Genomic DNA, 22,632 nt, shown 5'->3' on the forward strand with positions numbered 1-22,632 from the left:
GGTTTGAAAACGTAAAGCTGCATTCTGCCCCAACACCCCCTCCAGGTACCCAGTGACTGAGGCGGGAAGCTCTGTAGAAATTCATTTTATTCTTGAGACTATTTTCAAAAGAAGCAGTGGTGTGCTGTTTTTCTAAAAATATGCCTTTATAGATTCATATATAATATGTATATTATAAAATCCGTACATGTATTTACATGATTGCTACATACAAAATTACAGCACTGTGGTATGTACATATCTATAGGTACATTCTTTCCACTCATCCCTGCTGTGCTTTTCCCGTGTGAGGGAGGGAGACGAGCCTCTGTAAAGCGGCTTGCAGGCTGGCTCAGTCCAGGTGCCTCTGAGTCGAGGCCTCAGCAGAGAAGGTGAAGTGGTCGCTGAGGAAGGATTAGGAGTCGGGTTGCCAGGCTGGTCCTTCTGTGGGCCTGGTGGGCAGCATCTGGAGGTGTCCACCCCGTGGTGCCAACACTGCCCTTGAGGTGGAGTGGCTGACCACAGATCCCTCCGGAGCCATTCTGTGGCCTGGACTTGCTTGGCCGAGCCAAGAACTTGTATAGGTAAGGGGTGCCAGGGGCCTGTGGGAGGAGCAGACCCCTCTCAGCCCTGGCACCAGGAAGGGAAGAGGGCTGAGGGCTAAGCCTGCAGAGGGCCCCGCTGAGGAGGAAGGCCTGCACTGGAGGGGGTGGGGGAGGGAGGGCAGCAGTGGCGGGGCTGGGGCAGGCCCTTCTTCCTCTTAGGCTCGGTGTGGCCTCAGCCAAGCCCCGGCAGGGCCCGCTGTGGCCGAGTGCAAGAACAGCCCCAGCTGTCAGGCCCCGCAGGCTGGGGCTCCTGGCCCGTAGGTGCTCCAGCAGAGGTGCATGCACGCGGGTGAGGGGCCGCCTCCTCCCTGGGCCAGGGGTTGCTGAAGGGTGGGGTTCAGGCTGGGGCCTGGTGCCCTGCAGGACTAGGCACCTGTGGCTCAGACCAGCTAGGGGCAGCCAGGGCCTCCTGAGGCATGCAGAAAGGGCCTCCATTTCTTCTGATCCCCGTATTCCAAAGCAGAAGGGCAGCGGTGCTTGGGGTTGGGCACGGGAGTCATTGATGGGTAGGCAGGGTGGGCTGTGATCCATCAGGTCTGAGCAGCAGAGCCCAACCAAGGGGCCACTCTGGAGGCAGCCTGAGCCCTGCTCAACAGCAGCAGATCCCAGGGAAGCCCAGGCTGGGTGTGGCCAGGCAGTGGAGACAAGGCTCCTGCCTGTGCCTCTGTTGAGAGCAGCCTTCAGAGGCCGAGCGGGCCCTCCCGGACGACTTGGCCCCTGTGCGGGTGGGCAGTGCGGCTGCTGAGCCTGGCCCGGGGGTGGGGTCTGGCGTGCACACATGGTGCGCTGGGCCCCGGCCCATGCCCCCTTTTCAGTCGCCTCCAGTGCGCCCATCCTTGCTGGCCTGACTCCTCCCAGTTTAAATTTTCCTGAAGAATGAGAAGAGCCGTTTGCCTTCAGCGGTGCTGGGCTCATCGCCACGCCCTGAGCCGTGGGCCCTGGAGAGGGCAGCAGCAGGCCGGCTCTGTTCCTTCAGGTGCGTGTCCATCAGCTGTCGGTCAATGACCCTGTGCATGTCATCCTGCAGAGGGCAGAGCGCAGGGGGCTGAGCAGCTCTGACCCGGCGCTGGGGGTGGGCGGGGAGGTGGCAAATGTAGGAAGCACGAGAGATGAGGATGAGGGATGAGATGAGTGAGCGGCTGCAGCCACGGCTGCCCCGACGAGACCAAGCAAGCAGCAAGTGTGGACGCGGTGCAGGGACACAACAGTAGCCACGCGGCACCTCCAGTCTCCTCAGGGCTTGGGCTGGCTTCTCACTAGTACTACTCCCTTGGCTGACCCTGCAGACCAGGTGTGTCTCAAGGGGTCCAGAGGATGGCCACAGCTGATACTTGCCTGTCTGCCTCTCCACCCAGCCTGCCAGCCCACACCAGTGCTCAGCCTTGCCTGTGACCGGCCCTCTCTGTCCTGCTTCCTGTGTCCCCTTGGGTCTGGGTGGGCACCTCTCACTTGGTACCCACCCCCCACCAAGCCTTGGGGTGGCCTCAGCTTGCCAGCTCTCCAGCCTAACATCCTGGCCTCAGGGGGCTTTTCCTTCCCCTTCATCCCCTTCAAATTACTACCAGCCTGAACTGCTGATGCCCATGCACCCCTGGCAGGCCCAGGTGCGAGGTCACAGGCTCCCTGGTGCCGTCCTTGCTGACCACCAACCATGTGCTCGGCCCCCACTGGCAGAGGCCAGGGGGCATCACCATCTTCAGGGCTTGTCTTGCTCCAACTTAACGCCCACTTCCTTGGCTTCCTCAATGGGGTAGCACCTTTCCCCTCCGGTGCGTTAAAGAAAACTCCCCCTTCTCCCTGACTTCGCCTTACAGAACATCAGCTTTTACGCCACGGAGTGGCTAACGGACTGAGCAGCTCCACTCTCCATTCTACTGGCTAGATTCTGAGTCTGTGCAAGATTCCATTTGATAAAGGTGTTCCGCCACTAACACACTATGAAAACTATTGGTTTAGAATCAAAAGCAGCCCTGTCTAGTAACATCAGCCGGAAACACAAGCATCTGCCTGATTCCTTCACCCTAAACCCGATGGGCTCTGGGATGTCCTGGTGAAAAGACCGAGCCTTGGGCTGAATGCTGGAGTGAATCAGCTGCTCGTGTCTGTTCGTGCACAGGACTGTGAGGCCTGCTTTCGGGCTGGCCATTTCCTGAGGTTGGAGCAGATGACCTCAGCAGCCCAGAGTAGCTGCTCACTTGGTGAGCACAGGAAGTGGGCTGGCTGGGCCCCTCTCCCAGCTTGACCAGCTTGTCCAGCTTGTCCACCACTCCTACACACTCACCTAAGCTCTCACCAGTCACTCAAATGTCTTTGCAAGTTTCAGTGTGAAACAAAGGGACTTTCCTGACCATGTCACCAGGTGGCGGCGGGTGTGGACCCCTGTCCTGCTCTCCTGCCTTCCTCCCCTCCCTTCTTCATATTCAACTTCCTACCTACACCTCTCCTCCTCCTCCTCACAAAAATGAGATATAGTCCCTACTTTGAAGGTCCCCGTGTCAAATCCTCAGCACAGTGCCCTGTACTTAGGAAGTGCTCCATAAAAATCTATGTTGTTAAGTGTTTTTTCTGGTACATTGCAAACTGCATTTTTTTTTAATACTTTACGATTTATCAAGATAATTCCGTGAAATATATCAGTTCAAAACTTCATACACACACATGCATGAGCTGCTCATAATTCCATGCCGGCCGTTACTTCTATAAAACAACCCATTTATGAGGAGGTGGAACCAAGAAACCAGGGTCAGACGGGTCAGCCTGTCAGTACTGGGCCACCTGCTGCCGCGCTCACCGATGTGACAGTGGAAGGAGGAGGGAGGCCGGGGCTCGATCGATGGCATGGCACGCTGTACGGAGATGACGCCGGCGCCAACACACAACACAGTGGACCACAGGGGAGGCGGCGGGGGCAGGACTGCGATGGTGGCAGGGAGGAGGATGGGGATGAGGGCTCGATCTCACCTCAAAGGCAGGAGGGGCGTACAACTAAAGCTGTTGATACGGGAACTGAGAAAGGCCACTAGATCAGAAACCAAAGGAGCCAGATAGTAAAAAGCCCTGAGGAAGCAAACTGTAGCCAAGAGAAAAGAGAGAAGAACAGGGGCGGTGAGCCAGGAAACAGCAGCTGGCTTTGGGGCAGGAGGCAGGGAGCCAGGGAGCAGCTCTCTAGCGGGGAAGCCGGTGCTCCTGCGGCCAGCCCGGCAGGGCCCTGGAGGAACAGTCACTTCTAACCGGCCCTCCATGTGGGGCTTGCCTGGGAAAGCTGCAGGGGACTTTTCATCTATCTGGTTAGGATTTCTTGGGGAGAAACAAGAATGGTTACACCCACATTTTGAAATTGTACTACCCTAACCTCATTAACAAAAAGCAAGTATGGCCCTGGCCCAGTGGGCAGCCACGTTGGGCCTGGGACGGGGTAGGCTGACTGGACTCTGACAACTGTGGTCCTAGAGACAGACACACTGACTCATTTTCCCCAGACCTGTGCCAAGACAGTGCTCTTTGGAAAAAAGGAAGCTGGCCTTTGAGAAAGGGAAGAGCATCAACTGCTGGCAACCCAAGGATGGCTGAACTACAAACATCCAGTTGTGAATTTTCAGTCAGTCATACAGGGCTTCCTGGGCCCTCCACGTTAACGGCCGTTTCTTTCTGGCTAATTTAAACAAAGCCAGGACGACTAGCTGAAGGAGGCCCCTGTTCCAAGCCTAGAGGTTGGCACAGGCTGGGGTTCCTTGCTCTCGAGAGCATCTTCCTTTAGGCATTCTTCACCAGGGACTGGGGGACCGCGAGCCCTGAATTTCATCAGGTGAAGACTGGGATTACTGCTCACCCCACACGCATGGGACCCTCCAGTAACAAGCTCTCATTTTCCTTTTTATTTTTTGCAGTACGCGGGCCTCTCACTGCTGTGGCCTCTCCCATAGCGGCGCACAGGCTCCAGACGCGCAGGCTCAGCGGCCATGGCTCACGGGCCCAGACGCTCCACGGCATGTGGGATCTTCCCGGACTCTCAACCACTGCGCCACCAGGGAAGCCCCAAGCTCTCATTCTTACACTCAACCTGGGTTCAGAGACTCTCCCTTACCTGCCAAGCCTCAAGCTGCTGCGAGAGGTTCAGTTTCTGCTGAATGGCATCCAGTAGCTGGCTGTTCAGAGACATCATGTCCATCTTGCACTTGGCGAGTTCCAGCTCCACAGCGTTCTTCCTGAAAACAGACAAGCCAGGGTGAGCGTGGACACCTTGTGCCAGAGGCATCAGGTTCTTTGCCTGGGGCACCTGGAGTCCTCAGGATGAGGAAACAGCCTCTGACCCCAAACTCAAAACAAACAGTAACTGTAACAGTAACTATGATATTACTTGGGGAGGGTTGGAAAGTTTTGCAATATGCTTTCATATACCTTTTCTCAATTTTCATAACCAACCTGTAGGTGAAGGAATAATTTGTCATCCCATCTCAAACAAGAAGTGATTAAAAAAGAATGACACTTAAATCAGGACTGGAACCCAGAGATCAAAGGCCTCACGGCACTAATGAACTGCTAATTTTTCCCCCCAAAGGCCAGTCCCCTTGGAAGTTGGACTTAACCTCCTAGTGCTCTCCTTTTCACCAGCAATCCCCCCTTTAAGGGTGTGTGCAAAGGCAGCCACACAGCAGTGCTCATCACACCTTAGCTAATCGTTGTAGCCAACAGTTAGGGTAAATTACATGATGGAACACAATCACCAGTAACAACCATGACACTGAATATTTACTGACAGTGGGGCAATACTCCTGATGTATGCTGAACAGAGAAAAAAACCAAGAAACAAAGTCACATATAATACAAGCTTTGTAAAAGAAATATTGCCTGTGTGTATTTGAAGGTCACACACAAAAATGTCTACTTGGTTATCTCTGGATGAGGATCATTGATGGGTAATTGCTCCCACACTTTTGCATTTTGTATTTTCACATTTTGATATGTTTTACATATTATTTTGTTCACCTTCCCCAACATTCCTAAATCATGATTGTTCAACACAAAGGACAATTTTTGGGGAGCCAGGGAATGGGAATAAAAAGTGCAAGAGACAATCTGGGCAGCTTCTGTTAGGTGGCACTGGTTGCCCAGCTGCCAAAATGAGCATTATTTAGCCCTTATCTTCATCAACCGTTACCTTTTTTTTAAAAAAAAAAATTTATTTCTTTATTTGGCTGCATTGGGTCTTTGTTGCTGTGCACAGGCTTTCTCTAGTTGCGGCGAGTGGGGGCTACTCTTTGCTGTGGAGCGCGGGCTTTGCATTGCGGTGGCTTCTCTTGTTGCAGAGCACCGGCTCTAGGTGAACGGGCTCAGTAGTTGTGGCTCGCAGGCTCTAGAGCGCAGGCTCAGTAGTTGTGGCCCATGGGCTTAGTTGCTCCACCATGTGGGATCTTCCCAGACCAGGGCCTGAACCCGTGGCCCCTGCATTGGCAGGCGGATTCTTAACCACTGTGCCACCAGTGAAGCCCACCAACTGTTACCTTTCACACTCAAAAGGGCAAAACTAACAAAACTCCTCGTCGCACAGGGCCAGCGAGCAACGTGCATGGCCTTGAGAGGACCCACAGAAGCTGCCCAGCTCACATCAAAGCTAAGCGCGGCTGGAACGCAGAGCAGTTGGGGTAAACCGCTCGGGCCACCGCGGGACCAGCACTTCCTCTCTGGCCTCAAGTCCACCGAGCAATCGGTCACTTCCCCCGACACTCCAAGCTCCCAGAACGGCTCCCCGCCCACCCTTCCTAGAGAAGCCGCTCCACACCTCTCACACCAGGACCGCCCACCCACACTGCAGCTGCGGGGACAGGAGCCGAGCCTGTCCAATCAGCTCCGGCATCTCAAATGCCGCACGCTGCTCCCGTCACGCTGCCATTGGCTGGCCGCAAATTGCGGAAATCCTTGCAAGGCGCGGGTTGTCATGGACGCCCGGCTGGCCAACCCCGCGGTCCTGGAACGTCAACGCAAACCCCTAGCGCCCCGCGGCAGGGCAGCCTCTTGAGCTTACAGGCGTCTCCCGGCAGGTGTCGCCACGAACGGCCTGAAGACCCCAGAATGTGCTGAGTAATGCTGCTGGCGGAGGGGCAGAGGTCCAGCAGCAGCTGAGGCCCGCCAGGCATAGAGGGATGCCTAACTTCCTTTCTGAAAGGCCCCCGAGCTGGGCCCACCTTGCGGACCTAGGTGTCACAGCCTTGGACTGCACCCTCTGGAACGTTTGCTCACTAGGGAATCTTGGTGCTTCTCGTTCATGGGAAACCCCAGACAAGGAAAACAATGCTGCAGAAGTCCCTGATCAATACATTAATCAGTTTTTTAAAAAAATATTTTTCAGAGGCATTTCCTACTTTTTTTAAAAAATGTGTCTTTTTTTTCTTTTAAATACTTTATTTTATTTATTTATTTTGCCTGCACCGGGTCCCAGTTGTGTCATGCAGGCTCTTAGTTGCAGCATGCATGCAGGATCTAGTTCCCACGACCAGGGATCCAACCCGGGCCCCCTGCATTGGGAGCACGGAGTCTTACCCACTGGACTACGAGGGAAGTCCCTAATCAGTTTTAAAAAGGAATATTTCAAAGGGCTAGAAGAATTCCTTATTTAAATGAAACCACTAGCTACTGACTCCTTTTTGTTTTTGTAAGGCAGACTGCTAGCCCCGGATTTTTTTCACTGAGGACCTTTCACCTGCAAGGAGATAAAATTGTTACTTAACTTAGCTGAAGCTCACCTATTGTATAGGATAAGGAACACCTTAAGGTTGTTGCTGTCCAGTGAAGAGAGGGAAGTTATTTTTCTTGCGGGGTTCTCACCCCTGTCTGCACATTAGAATAATGGGGTGGGCTTAAGGGGAAGCTTTTAAGAAGTTGCCCCCAACTCAAGAGATTCAGATTGAATTGTTCTGGAGAGGGCTCTGGCAGGTGGAGACTTCCCCAGTTGATGCTAAAGTGCAGCCAGGATCAGAGATGATGTATATGAAAGGATCTTGTAAAATTCTTATGGTCCTATACAAATGTGTGATTCCCCCACACTGAATGATTCCTTAGGTCTCTTATCTGAATTTTTGTATACCCAGAATTTCATTTCTAAGGGACAGAAGAAGAACTATCCTGGAGTGATCTAACACCCTCCCTAAGGGCCAGCCCTGTTTTACAGGGTCCAGGAAGTACAGGGGCTTCACTCCAGAATTCTCCCTACTCAGGGAGGATAGTGTGCAAATCTGCTCAGTCAGACCCCAGGAGGTTAACTGGGCCTCCTTCGGCAGCAGGAAAGGACATGCATTTCAAGATTTCACGGAGATTGGTGATTTCCTCTGTCACCCAGGTGTCAGACCTAGGGGCACTTATTTTAAGGGAGGGGACTGGACAACTGTTTTTTCTGCTCTCCTGCATCCTGGAACTTTCTCTGGTTGTATCTCCCACCTCCCATGCTGATGACAGAGTATGGTCAGAGCTTGATGGTCAGCTCTCCTCCGCTTGTCTAGCTGAGAGAAGGTGACCAACTAGACTCTACTTCTCATTCTGCTTCTTATTCCCATTGGGCTTCTACAATTAGTTACCCTAATTTTACCATTTTATTCCCTGTTTGGCACTATCTCACCGTTTGTTATTCATAAAAGTACGGTCTCACTCCAAAATATCACACTGCTATTCAAGTATTCAGTAACTAAATCCACCAGGAATGGCAAAGATAACACAGGTTTGTGAGCCTCACTAAGGATAATTCCAAAATGAACTGGAAATTGAAAGACAACCTGATATGAGATTCTGACCAGATAGACAAGGGGACCCAAAGGTAAAACTATGAAACGGAGATGATGGAAATGATTGAAGAGAACAGAAGGGAGGGGAGGGGACAATTGTATATGGAAGTGAAAAGTGGGAAGGTGTGAATTTTAAAGTCAGAAATTAAAATGTGTCATATTACTTTTTAAAAAGGCAAAAAGTATCTACTTACAAATTGTTTTAAATAACCTCATTTTAGCTTTCTGACAAGCAGCCTTGAGGTAAGGGGAAAGGATGTGGAACAGGAGTCAGAGACCTGAGGTGGAGGCCAGTGATCAGCACTGGCTGTGATCCTGGGGAAATTCCTCATCTGTAAAATTGGGATTAAAAAGTTTTACTTCTTGCTGTGGCTGGGATGATGAAAGGATGAAGTGTTTTGTAAGTAGTAAAGTGATGCACAAATGTTGTTGTTAATGTGTTGTAAAGCCCCCAAAGCAGGCGCATTTTTAGTACCTTTTATCTCCTCACACTCAGCATATATAGCAGATTGAGTGTGTGATAAATAATTTTCAGGGGAATGGGGAATATGTAAATGTTTTTTGCCTATGTACCGCCACATATTTTGAATGTAAAAGAATGCATTTATGTATTTCTTCTCTGCCAGAGAAAGCCCAAAACATTATTTAAAAATGACCCAGGGACTTCCCTGGTGGTGCAGTGGTTAAGAATCCGCCTGCCAATGCAGGGGACATGGGTTCGAGCCCTGGTCTGGGAAGATTCCACATGCTGTAGAGCAACTAAGTCCGTGTGCTACAACTACTGAGTCTGCGCTCTAGAGCTCGAGAGACACAACTACTGAGCCCGCGTGCCACAACTATGGAAGCCCACGCACCTAGAGCCCGTGCTCTGCAACAAGAGAAGCCACTGCAATGAGAAGCCCGTGCACTGCAACAAAGAGCAGCCCCCGCTCGCCGCAACTAGAGAAAGCCCGCACGCAACAATGAAGACCCACCGCAGCCAAAAATAAATAATTAAAAACAAAAAGAAACAGTGAAATTACAATGTTAAAAAAAATGACCCAGTTTACTACAAATATAAAGGACAGAAAAATGTTAAATGACACTCTGGGGATGCAATCGAACTTAGAATGCAGAAAAACTATGAGATAAAAGATCCAGTTTCTTGGGCTTCCCTGGTGGCGCAGTGGTTGAGAATCTGCCTGCCAGTGCAGCGGACACGGGTTCGAGCCCTGGTCTGGGAAGATCCCACATGCCGCGGAGCAACTGGGCCTGTGAGCCACAATTACTGAGCCTGCGCGTCTGGAGCCTGTGCTCCGCAACAAGAGAGGCCGCAATAGTGAGAGGCCCGCGCACCGTGATGAAGAATGGCCCCCGCTTGCCACAACTAGAGAAAGCCCTCGCACAGAAACGAAGACCCAACACAGTCATAAATAAATAAATAAATTTGAAAAAAAAGAAGAAGCATCTCAAATCACTGGGGCAAATATTGAGCAATAAATATTGTTTAAAAAAAAAAGATCCAGGTTCTTCAATAAATGCAAATTGGAAAAATAAAAAGATGGAAGGGGAAGTGTTACAGACTTTTGGGACATAACAAGTAAACAGATACGTGGATTTTGGAGTCTGATACTTATCAATTATAAAAAGACATCTATGGGACTTCCCTGGTGGTCCAGTGGCTAAGATTCCATGCTCCCAATGCAGGGGGCCTGGATTCGACCCCTGGTCAGGGAACTAGATCCCACATGCTGCAACTAAAGATCCCACATGCCACAACTAAAGATCCCACATGCTGCAACTGAAGATCCCACACATGGCAATGAAGATTCCTAGTGCCACAACTAAGACCTAGCACAGCCAAATAAATAAATATTTTTTAAAAAAGACATTTATGGGACAACTGGGGAAATTTGAACACTGGATACTAGATGATATTAAGAAACTGTTTTAAGCTTTTTTACATGTGATAATTCTGGTGTGTGTTTTACAAAAAGAGTCTTTTTCTGATAGAGATTTATGTGAAAGTGTTTATGGATGAGATGACACGATGTCTTGTGATCTGCCTTAACGTGGTCCAGAGGGGAGGTGGAAGAAGTGGGTGGCCATAGATGAAACAACACTTGGCCATATGTTGGTTAGTGTTGAAACTCAGAGGTACATACGTCGGAATTCACCTTATGTTTTTCACTTCTGTGTATGCTTGAAGATGTGTATAATGATAAAACAAAAACAACCAAAAAACTAACCTAAAAATTAAAAAGTTGAGGTATATAATGATATTGGAAAGCTCTCTAAGATATAAGTGGAAACAAAAAAACAAGACATGTGGAGCAACATCTCACTGATGTTTTTAAAGAAATCTGCAAAAACTATATTGTACACCTGTATATGCATAGGGAAAAAAGCTGCAAAAAATGCATACCTGACTTTTAACAGTAGTGTCTGTCTGTGAAGAAGAATGGGACTGGGAGTGAGGGTGGGTAGCAGGGAAACTCTCACTTTCAGTTTTGTATTTTTCTGTATGATTTAACTTTTAAAATTGAGCACATACTCATGTTACTTTCAGTTAAACAAGTGGTGCCCACTCACTTTGCGATGGCCTCATCCCGGTCCCTGATGGCCTTCTGAAGCTGCTCCTTTGGTTCCTTGTCCTCAGATGTCATTCTGAGTCGGTCTCTCTCCTCCTTCAAAGCAGTCATCTCCACACTCAGCAGTGTCACCTAACGAGAGACGAAGGGGATAAACGTGATGATACCACTGCTGCCGGCCTGGGGTGCTTCCCTCCAAGAGGGAGGAAAGAACAAGGCCCAGGCAGGCTCAGGGCCTATGTGCAGGGCAGGCTGGTGACTTCCTGCTGCCCCCTGCTCCAGGAGAGAGGAGGCCTCATGCTAGGCTGGAGCTCAGTGGCCAGGGAAGAGCTCAGCCCTGGACTGCAGCCCTGGGGCCAGATCCCTGTTGTACAGAGCACAGCACCTCCTTCATTTCAAGGCACTCTCAGGGACCTAATGAGTGAAGGCCACACATGTATCAGGGCACTGAAACACATTTTTGGGGGTAGGGACTCAAGTTTTGTTTCTAGCCATCTTCCACTCAACATGGAACATTGCCCTGTGTTTCACAGAGCCCTGGCTGGTCCCAAAGCCTGGAAGCTGGCTCCCATTTCTGTGACAGCACTTGACACAGCCTGGCTCTTTCACCTTCTTCCTTCAGCTCCCCAGGTCAAAGCTACATGGAATTTAGACAGAAACATGATGTCATCACCTTTCACTTCAAGCCTGTTACCTTTTCTGTCGTCCATGCCTCAATGAATGGCACCAGAGCCCATTCACTGGCAGTCAACCTTTGGTGGTGAGGTGCCCCTCCTAGGGGCTCCCTCAGTGACCACAGCTTAACCCACCAACTGTACAGAGTAACACCTTGAATACCTTGAGCTCTGCCATGGCGAGAAGTGTGTCCTATCTATATGTTTGTCTCAGAGCCTGAGTGCATACAATGCTTAATCCCAAATGCTTGTGCAGTAGACAGTTGTCATTTTTGGGCTAGTCAGCATCCAAAATCCCTTCCTATCTGGGGCATTCCTGGCTGCATGGACCTTGGTAGGAGACAGAGCATGCCCTCCCACTAAGGAAGCCAAAAGAAAAGACATCCTTTCCTAGGTACCTGGGCCCCCGACCTGGGGCTGCAGCTCTTGAGGGTACAGCAAAGCCATCGGCCAGTGGGAAATTAGTACATGGACAACAAATGGATTTGCTGCCCCACTCCCCATGGCTTCCTGTTTTGGAGCTCAGTTCTCCAGCCTTCCTGTTGATTCTGTAAGATTTCAGATTTAATTCCAATATATTCTCTTTCTGCTTAAGTTAAGCAGAGTGAGTTTCAGTTGTCTGCAACCAGAAACCCTGCCTGGTAGAGCTTTCAATAAATATTTGTTGAATGAATGGAAGGCGGGGAGCCCTTCTTCTCAGTTGATAGGATCAGACTAGAGTCAGGATGCCTGACCCTGCCCTCTTATTAAATATTACACATCGGGCTTCCCTGGTGGCGCAGTGGTTAAGAGTCCGCCTGCCAATGCAGGGGACACGGGTTCGTGCCCCAGTCCGGGAAGATCCCACATGCCGCGGAGCGGCTGGGCCTGTGAGCCATGGCCGCTGAGCCTGCGCGTCCAGAGCCTGTGCTCCGCAATGGGAGAGGTCACAACAGTGAAAGGCCCACATACCACAAAAAAAAAAAAAAAAAAAAAAAAAAAAAAAATATATATATATATATATATATATATATATATATATATATATATAACACACATACTTTTACATCTTTCCAAGGGAAGATCCATCCATACAGGTCTGTCCCTCCCACAAGAGGACAGACATCACCTTCTGTACACTCCTCTGCTCTTCAAGGCCTAGGTCTAATCATCTTTAAACAATGAAGCTGAGCAAAGGCCCCAGGACTAAGGCTGATGAGCAAGTTTCCCTGGAAGTACTTTGGACCCCCCAAGCTGAGGCAACACAGTTGCCAGCTCCTGGGGTAGCAGCCACTGAGGAGCAAATCAGAGGACACCCAATAATGAAGAGGGATACAGGACAATTTGTTGTTGCTATGGGCAATGGATTTTGTACTCTCAGGTGCATGGCAGGGAATGTCAGGACCTGGTGCTCTGTGCTTTCATGGTAGGGACAGCTCCAGTGAGCAGGGTGGGAAGCCTTAGGGAAGAACGGGCTGGGCAACTGCACAGGCCAGGGCATGCAGGTGCAATGACCCTTGAGGCAGATGAGGCAACAGGCAAGAAGCCCAGCCTCACCCTATTCTTAGCAGGTTCCACAGCCTGGTAGGCCAGAAATCAAGACCCAGAAAGCACCTGGCAGAAACAGCCAGCCCTCCTCAGACCAAATGAACCCTGATGTGGCCTCAGGCCAGCTGTGGGCCAGCCAGGTGTTCTGCCAGCTGAGTGAGTGACAGATAAAACTACATGCTAGGCAGGAAATGCCAACATTTAATATGCTCCAGACAAAACTCCACAAGAACTTTTTGCTTTGGCCTGGAAAAACTGATCAAGGTAGAGACTGCCAGCTTAGGAGTGACAAAGAACTTATCCTGAGCTGCACATAAGTTCCATAAAAAGCAGGAATAAAAAGAACTATTCCCCACCATCAAGTTGTTGTGAAGATCAAACAAAATAAATAACATCAAGGGCCCCGCTCAGGGTGTAAGTGCCTCCCCCTCCTCCCCCCATATAGACCTTCCAGCTGACAGCTGTCATGAGGACCCACTGGACTTGTTTATCAGCTGACTTACATTACAGCCACCCCTAAATCCACTTTTCCCCATTAAGGTGGGTGTCCTCAAGATTGAATTGCATCAAAGGAAACATCCTGAAGTCATATATCCAGGGCTGACAATCATTTGCATGCCTGCTCTAAGAAAGGTGCTGCACTATACGCTTTAGGAGAAAACAAAAGTACATCAGACCTTGAGCTTGTTCTTGCAGGGGGTCTAAGGCTGGACTGGGAGGGTAAGATGGGAGTGACGGTAACCATGACAAAGCAGGGCCAGGGGGCTCCCTGAGGAAGGGGAGCAAAAGAGTTTTGAGGAGGAAGTGAAACCTGATCAGGAACTTGAAGGATGAGTAGGGCTGTATGTGCAGGTGATGGGCGAGAGTCTTCCAGGCAGAGAGAGCGGGAGAAAAGACCCAGATGTGGGAACACAAGGGCAACCTGTGCCACGCCCGTTTGTAGCCTACATTCAATTCTGCTAAAGCTAAGGAGGTGAGATGGAAACAACAGGAATGGAGGCTGGATGGCTGGATGCAGCCAGACTGTGGTGCCAAGAGGGCTGGAGGCTTCCCATTACTCAATGATGGGAAGTCAATCTAGAACGTGCAAGTGGTGTCCCATGTTCAAGTTGTGCTTCAGAAAGATGGATCCATATCATATGGAGGGTGACTGGGCTGGGGGAAGGCAATCAGCTGGGAAGCGAGGACCAAAGGCAGGGTGTGAAAGAATGAAGTTCTGAAATGGGACAGCGGCTAGGAGGATGGAGGAGAGAGAATCTGCTGAGATTTTAGAGGAGGGTCACTGAGATCTCATTAGTAAGGGCCTCAACTGCTCCCAGCACACACTCCCCAGAGTTTTCATGTCCCTGCAGTAACTGGCATGTGCTTCGGTCAAGCATAAAGGAGCCAAATGACTGGGTTGGGGACTGTGTTTCTTACTGTGCCTCCCATGACCTGGCTTATTGGCCTGGGAATTGGCGAGGAGCCAAGAATATCTACTTTTCATATTGCTTTGCAGGTCCTCCCTGGCTCCTGGCAGCAGCTTCAGACCCCACAGGCAGCGCTCACTGGAGAGCTGCAGGGACAGGGGAGAAAAGGCTGAGTGGGTGGGCAGGGAGCTCTCCACAGCCATCACAAGGGCAGGGGGCAAGTCTTCAGGTCTGGCTATGGGTTTCTGCCTCAAACAAGTAATTATCAATTAAATTAAACCTGGGCTCTCTTTTATTTTAAAATTTGGGTAGGCCTCTGAGGGGGTGGGGTACTATAGGCACTTCACCTTCCAGGCTCCATTCCTTTTACCTCTGGCCTAGTTTCCAGGAGAGAAAAGAAAGCAGCGGGAGTGGAGGCTGGATCATGGGCAAGGTCAGACCATGATCTAGGATCCGTTTGCTGGAACCTCGGTCACACACCACCTTGTCTGGGCCCTGCTCCCCAAAGGGTACAAAATTGCCCTGACTCCCCTCATGATAGCGAGAGGCCCTGGAGTGCAGGGGCCTTGTCACATCCACCCTGCGCCTCTCGGGGTCTAGGGTAGCACAGGCATGCGCTGAGCTAAGTGCACTAGGCACCTCTGCCCGCTATGATGGCTGCCATTTCCACTGTCCTGGCAACTCAGCCCGCATCCCATCCACTGCCCTGGGAGGTCAATGTTACTCCCAAGGGACGGCTTGGCTGAGAGGTTTGCAGCTTTGACTAAGGAAGAGATGACGCCTGGCAGAGGCCCAATTCTATATCCTATTTGGGACCAAGTGTAACCATCTGCTTGATGAGGTTTTTTTGAAAGGGAATCCACAGGAATTGACCTAAACCAGTTATCAGTTGAACTTTTAAGGAAAATTCCCTGGTAGAGATGGCCTCCTAAATAGTTCCATAGCAGACTCCCAGCAACCTCCACCTTGCTAATGTTTCTGAACCAAATAATGCCCTCTCGGGTTTCTAGTTTTCTCATTCAGAGAAGCAACAAAGCGACTTTTATTAATCCAAAGAACTTTTATATCTGCTGTCTCTTGCATTTTATTCTTCGAGTTTGGAAGGTCTGACACTCCCCCACCCCACCCCAGACAAACGAACGACCACCTGAGGGTCTTAGGTTTTAGGCACAAGAATGTCTTTGGCTGCCCAACCCTACTTCCCAGGGGTTGGCCAGGAACAAAATAACAGCTTTCAGGAGCATCTTCCTGTCCTCCTTATCTGGTCACTCACAAGAAGAAGAGAGCAGTAATGGCTGGGGGTGCAATATCTTCCAAGAGAAGAATACTAGAAAGTCTAATAGGTACAACCCCAAAAAGGCAGTTTATTTCTGTTAAGGTCCTTTAAATTTAAGAAATAATGACTGAAGTGAAAGCCAGGCTTAAATTCCATCTCTCAGCAACCTCTTCCTGTAGCAGAAGAGATGACTAGCTTTGGACAAGGAAAGAAGGGGGCAGGGTTTAAAATGGTACCTGTCTGGTGTCCCCCACAAGTGGGACAGAACCTCCAAACGTGACCCCAGTCAAAGGGAAGAGCGTTTATTTATCTCCTAGGATAGATTTTAGAAGCTCCTTTTTGGGTGGGGCTGCGCCTAAGCCCTTTAAAACTTTTCAGATCAGAATATAGATGTCCTTCTCCACTGTTCTTAAGAGATGAGATCATGATCAAACAGGAGAGGAACACTGAGAGCAGCACTAAGTGCCTCTAAAGCTGAAAAACAGGCTGGCAGAGGTGACGGCACTTACAAAGGGAGAACAGGCCTGTAAAGATCGGTTTGCAAACTTCGGTTTCCTCGGTTTGCAAACTTCCCTGCTCAGAAGCTGCTGGAAAACCATCCATAAGCGTCCTGGGAGCTATGGCACTTTAAACTGTCAGAATCCACCCAATTATTTGGGCTCTGTAGAGGGCAGTGTGTCGCTGGAGGAAATGGAGGGTCAAGCTATTCTTATCCCTGACAATTTCACTTTGGCCTAAACCAGAAGACTGTCTTCTTCGTGGCCATGCAGCATGTGTGATCTTAGATCCCTGACCAGGGATTGAACCTGGGCCCCCTGCAATGGGAGTGCGGAGTCTTAACCATTGGACCACCAGGGAAGTCCCAGGCTTCTTTTCTTGAAGACACCCAGTTCATCTCAACTTTAGGTCACCACCCCTGAGGATCTGTCAGAGGAGAACTGCTTCTCAAAGAGATGTGGGAGAGGGAAACTCACAGGGGTCCTGAGGGAGCTGGGGACACATGCACATCCTGCGCTGGGCTGAGGATGGGGGTGCTCACCTGACTGTGGAGCCGCTGCAGCTCTTCTAGGCTTTGCCTCAGTTTACCCCTCTCTCCCTCCATGAGTTCCCTTAGGGCTCTTGAATCCTCACTGGTCTGCCTTATCTGTTCTTCTAAGGAGTCATCATCAATTCTCCGGGAGCTCTGACAGCAAAAGAGAGAGAGCCGGCCAACCAGAGAGGTGGTGAGAGTGGAGGGAGTGGAGAGATGGTTAGTGGAAGAGATGCAGAAGGGAGAGAGAAAGAGGAAAAGGGGAGCAATGGGGAGGGGAGCAGAGAGATGGTTTGGTTTGGGGAAACACAAGATAGTGGGGGGATGAGGAGGAGAGGGGGAGAGAGGAAAAAAGAGAGGCAGAAGAGGGAAGAAATAGAGGGTTAGAGGAGAGACATTCTCTTGCTCAATTTCAACGTGCAAACAATAACTAGACATTTATTTTGTTTCAGGTTTTGGGGAAGGGAAATTGTGTGAAGCCAACAGCACACCTCACTCTGACAGCTCCCTTTCCCACATTGACCCGGCCTCCACACTACAGTATGTTCCACAAATCAACACAGCATGTTCAGGTAAGGACAACCACCCTTTCACCTTACTTCACCTCATATGGGTAGAGAGATGCAACCATTCTGTAGGAGGAGGAAACCTGAAGAAAAACAACAACCAGAGAGCTGGGGTGGTGAATGGAGAGTAAGTCTGGCAGAAATCTGACATGAAGCTGGAAGAAATGCCCGTGTGCCTGGGAAGCCTGTGGGAATGTTCCTCTCCTCCACAAGAGGAGCCATGTCTGGAATTCTAAAAGGCCCTTGTTGTTGATCGTCCCAACTTTCTGTGCTCACTTCTAGCCTTCAAGCAGAGAAGCTTCAGATCTTTTAAGTTTGCCTGTTCACAGCTATCTCCACCACCAGGACCAAGGGGCTACAGAAAAGTAACTTGCAGTTTTTACCAGGATGCAAATTTCTACAGTCAGAGCCTCCCAGGAAAGCCCTTGCACTCGAGGTCCCTGTGGCCTGCATGTAACCACATGGAGGGAGGGCTCCTCTGCATCCCATGCCTGCAGGAAGGGAGTCTTTCATCCCCGGCATCGGGCCCTCTGCCTGCTCCCCAGTGTTCAGTGCTCTCAGATGAGGGCTCAGAAGAGATTCTTGCAGACGTTATAAGGTTCCAGTTCTAGGGTTAACCTCACCCTCCGCATTTGCTTTCAACCTCCCACCGGCCAGGTTCTGTGGAGCAAGGAGCTCTCAGCTTGGCCTCTTACCGTGGGCTCCATGCCATCCACAATGCTCTGTATCAGTCTCTTGAGCTCGCTGAGAGCAGTGCGCAAGCTGCCTGCTGGTACATCCTTGGCAGACGACGTTTCTGAAGACTCGTCCATTGAGGAGTCCGTGGAGACGGCCGAGTCAGCGCTGTCATTTCCTCGAAGGTGTGAGCAGAGATAGCGAACCTGGCAGTAGGCTTCCCAGAGCTGCAGTCTCAGCTGCCCCACAAAGAATTATTCCTGATTATGGATTCTAGAGAAGACTGCCACCAGCCATCTTCTTCTAGTGTATGAATCCAAGATACGAGTTATAGGGATAGTTTTTTTTTTTTTTTTTTTTTAATCACCTGTCCCAAGAAATACTGATACTTATTCTGGGCCCAGTACATCTATACAGAGTCCCAATTCTTATTTTCCCTGTCCTCAAGCCCCTCCCATTTACACATAAAGCACATTTTTATATAATCAGTTACTTTGGTGGAAGTCAGTGCATGATTGGGGGAATGAGTGGTTATGAGTAGTATGAAAAGAAGTTAATTGGATGGATCACAAATGTTCTAAAACCCTGTCAATACAAGAGGTATGAGGCTGATATTAGTCAACAAGTATTTCCTAAGAGGCACTGCTTCATGACAGCTCCAGCCAGCAGGCCTAGGGGCTTGCACAAGTGCAGCCCCTGCCAGGCTGAAGCTAAACAGCAGGCACGGGGTGACAGGGATGGCTGATGGGCTCTCAAAGGCCAGGATCTGCCCCAGGATCCCTGGGCAACCTCACGTGCCACAGCGGTGGCGATGCCAGCACCTGCTCTCTCTCCTGCTCCAGCTCCTCGGCCTCCATGCTCTGCTCTATTTCAGACAGGAGGGACGTGCTGGTGGCTGCAGAGCTCTGCAGACTCCTCTCCTCAGTGAGCTCCTCCACCTTCACCTGCAGCTGTCGGTAGGAGAGCCGTACCTCCTGGAGCTCCAGCTGGCTCTGATGCAGCTTTCAGAGAGACAGCAAACGGTGGTGAGGTGGGCTGAACCCAAACAGAAAAACTGACCCTGAACCCAATCATGCTTTTAGATCCCGCTACCAGTTTACAGAAAAATACAGAGGAGGGAAGAACTGGCTAGACTACGTTCAGGGGATGCAGTCAGCAAAATCCAGATTTGGGAAATTCTATAGGACAAATAGCTCAGTTTCTTCAACAAATAAATTTCAAGAAAAAAAAGAAAGATAAAGAGGGAACCTATGATTAAAAGAGACTTAAGAAACATATCAGCCAACTGCCACATGCAGGCATATTTTAATTTGTATCTTGATTCAAATGAAAAATGTGAAAAACAATGACATTTATAAGAAAATTTGAACACTGACTAGATATTTGATGATATTAAAGGAAATATTGCTGAAGTTTCTAGGTGTACTAGTCCTGTGGTTATATTTTTTTATGTTCTTATTTAGAGGTATTCTTTATTTACAGATGAAATTATAAAAATTCTGGGATTTACTTCAAAATAATATGAGAGGGGAGCAAATGGATGTAATGAAGATAGGGCGGGACTGGCCAGGAATGGACGGTTTGTAGAGCTGGACAATGGGTTACATGGGACGTCACAGTATTATTCTGTTTTTGAGTTCATCTGAAATTCTCCAGAATAAAATGTTGAACATGCAAACATACAGGCATACAAAGTAAGGCACCATTAGACTCTCACCAGAATGGCTAAAATAAGTAATAGTAACAGAATAATAATATCAAGTTCTGATGAGGATGCAAAATAACTGGGACTCTCATTTCTGGTGGAAATGGAAGATGAACCACCACTGTGGAAAACTGTTTGGCAGTTTCTAATGAGTGAAATACAGATCTGTCCTACTATTCTATGATCCAGCTGTTCTATCCTATGATCCAGCTGTTCCACTCTTAGGTGCAGACCCAGTAATAAATGACTGAAAATGTAGATGAAAGACAAACAGGATGTTCACAGCAGCATTATTCATAAAATCCACAGATGGGAAACAATCTAAACACCAATAAAGATAGAATGGATATATTCACATGCTGGAATACTACACAGCAGTGAAAAAAAGAACATACTGCTACAACATGGATGAATTTCTTAGACATGATGTTCAGCAAAAACCAGACACAAAACAATATAATGTATGATTCTATTTATAAAAAGTTCCAGAACTTCACTGAGATAAAAGAGATGATAGTCAGAAGTTTGCTTTTGAGGAAGTAGCAGCGTATTGACTGGGAGGGGGCAGGAGGAAGACTTGTGGGTGCTGATAATGGGCTATGTCTTGACGTGGGTGGTGTTCACACAGGTATATATAAAACTTCAACAGGCTATCCACTTATGATCTGTATGCTTTACTATATGCATGTTGTACTTTAATGAAAAAATTAAGAGGAAAAGGTTGTTTGGAAAGGAGCTAGGGGTGGGATCTCGAATAACATCTGGGCAGTAATACCAAGAGTTCCCAAACCCATGGGAAAAGCAGTCTCTCCCTACTTTGTGTCATACCTCATGGTTTACAGATAAGGCCCTAGGCCTGGGAGGGGCCTTACCTAGCACGAGAAGCTCAGAGGAGGAGAGCGACACCAGTGGTAGAGAGGGGACAGCAATGCAGGCATCATGACCTACGGGCCAGGGCTCCTTCTCTCTCTTTCGTTGCCACTACTTCACCCTTCCCTACATTCTCTGTGGCTCCTTCCCTGTGGAGTCCAAACAGGGCACTGCTACCTGGTGAGGTTGTTACTGCTGAATGTAAGGGGAGACTCTATTGTGGCTGCTAAATGCCATACTCTTACTAATATACTCCATCACTACACTTACTTTTAGCACAACAGACCCTAACTGCAGAGTCAATCTGTCTGCTAACTGCTATGCACATGTCCATATACTACACGTGCACAGGAACAATGTTTCCTACTCTTGTATTTGTGGACTGCCCACCCTCCTTTTAAAATATATTTTTGGGGGTGAGGATGGGAGAAGAACTTCTGGGGATTTAAATTTAATTATTTTATCCTTTTATAAAATAGCATTTCTGGGTCATCCTTGTTCATTAAAAAGAGTGAACACTGTATTGTATTTTCCAGACTGTCATCCAGGTGGGCTTATGGCTCCTGCAGAGATGCAGAGACGAAGGGGTAGTGGGCAACTCAGAGCTCTGTGGTTCTCATGAATGGGGCAAGCTGCCTTGCAGAGCCTGCAGCCAATCCTTCTGGTGCCCTGAGAGCCTCCCTTCTGCTGGTCCAGTATCAGAGAACTTTTGCTAATGGAACCAGTGGTCTGGATGTGCCTTAACTAAGAAGAGTTTGGAGCCTGGCTGCTCGGAGAATGAAAAAGGAATTGGCAAGCCTGCTCTGCATGGTTCCAGTGGATCAGCAATACCTGCTGGTCCAGTGGGAACTCCTCCAGCCTTGGTTTTGAGGAAACTCAGAAAGAAGAAATTAGGTTTTGGATTTTTTTAAAGATATGCCTAGGAAGCATGTGGCACACTTACAAACGGCATTTACTAAATTGACAAAATGCTTTGCAATTATTTTCTAGACAACTCCACATACATCTCAGCAGGAGAAGTTCAGCACAGACGAGTACAAGTTCTTAGTCACTGGACAGCATTAGTTCAATTACTCATGCACACTCAAAGGTGCTTAATTAATTATAACAGCAAAAGAACAAAGACCAGGACAGGTCTGCCCTCTCTGGTCAATAATTGATCCATAGACAAACTCAGAAAAACCAAACCAAAGCAAGGAAGAGTCTATTAAATATAAGAACCCTCTAACATAAGAAATATCACCCTTTATAAAACACAGATGAAACCAAATGTATTTGTATGTATGAACAAGGAAGACACCAAACATCTTGTGATTGGAGAGTATACTAAGTTCAAGCTTACAATACTCATATCCTTAAAGCTGGCAGAAGTGGGGGCACTCTCCCCATTTTACGTTGTGGGAACTGAGATGGTGTGATGTTAAGTGATTTCCCTAATGGTACACACCCAGAGTCAGAGCGAGGTCTAGACTCCAGGTCATTTGCTTCCTGGGTCCCTACAGTAAGCGGAGCCTGTATTCTCTGCTGATGAAAGCCACCCACTGATTGGGACAAGGCCCCTGCACACATTTATAAGATGCTCAGCTTGGTATGAAATAGGGCAGTTAAGTTGCCCTCAGAGGGACAAATCCTTTACTGGGTATTAAGAGTTCAGCAAAGTGCCTGATTTTTAAATTTATTGGATGCTCAATAAATAATAATTTTTATCCCTGCTCAGCCTGAAAAAAAAAATCAGAGTTGGATTTGATCAGTGGTTTAAAAATCTGTGTTTGACAGTAGAACCCTAGTTACACAGGGAACCAGATTAAAGGGGGCTACTCTGCTTGTGGCAGGCCTGTTGCCCTGCCTGCTCAGCCTTCCTCTCATCCCTTGTCTGAGGAAAAGGATTAAAATCATGGGATTAGATATATTCCAAGGCCACTAGCTCTACATTTTACAAGTCTGATTTAGGACCATTCACCTACTCCCTGAGTG

General features: G+C 48.9%; 1 protein-coding gene across 6 annotated transcripts in view; it reads right to left on the minus strand.

Annotated features, from left to right (window-relative positions):
• Positions 1 to 71: 71 nt before the first annotated feature.
• BICDL1 (BICD family like cargo adaptor 1) overlaps positions 72 to 22,632 on the minus strand; it is a 99,474-nt gene continuing 76,913 nt past the window's right edge. For 2 of the 6 annotated variants that reach the window (XM_059040540.2, XM_067015296.1), the window contains 6 exons: positions 18,905 to 19,084; positions 18,104 to 18,322; positions 16,852 to 16,995; positions 10,928 to 11,058; positions 4,669 to 4,789; positions 1,347 to 1,605 (listed from right to left, as the gene is read on the minus strand). In XM_059040540.2, the coding sequence (XP_058896523.1) occupies positions 1,444 to 1,605; positions 4,669 to 4,789; positions 10,928 to 11,058; positions 16,852 to 16,995; positions 18,104 to 18,322; positions 18,905 to 19,084 (957 nt within the window). In that variant the 3' untranslated portion in view covers positions 1,347 to 1,443. Of the gene's footprint in view, positions 1,606 to 3,545; positions 3,655 to 4,668; positions 4,790 to 10,927; positions 11,059 to 16,851; positions 16,996 to 18,103; positions 18,323 to 18,904; positions 19,085 to 22,632 lie in introns of all 6 variants that reach the window. The other 4 variants (XM_059040543.2, XM_067015297.1, XR_010836936.1 and 1 more) reach the window with 3 other exon arrangements.

Source organism: Kogia breviceps, chromosome 15, assembly GCF_026419965.1.
Source record: "Kogia breviceps isolate mKogBre1 chromosome 15, mKogBre1 haplotype 1, whole genome shotgun sequence".
NCBI classification, from domain to species: Eukaryota; Metazoa; Chordata; class Mammalia; order Artiodactyla; family Physeteridae; genus Kogia; species Kogia breviceps.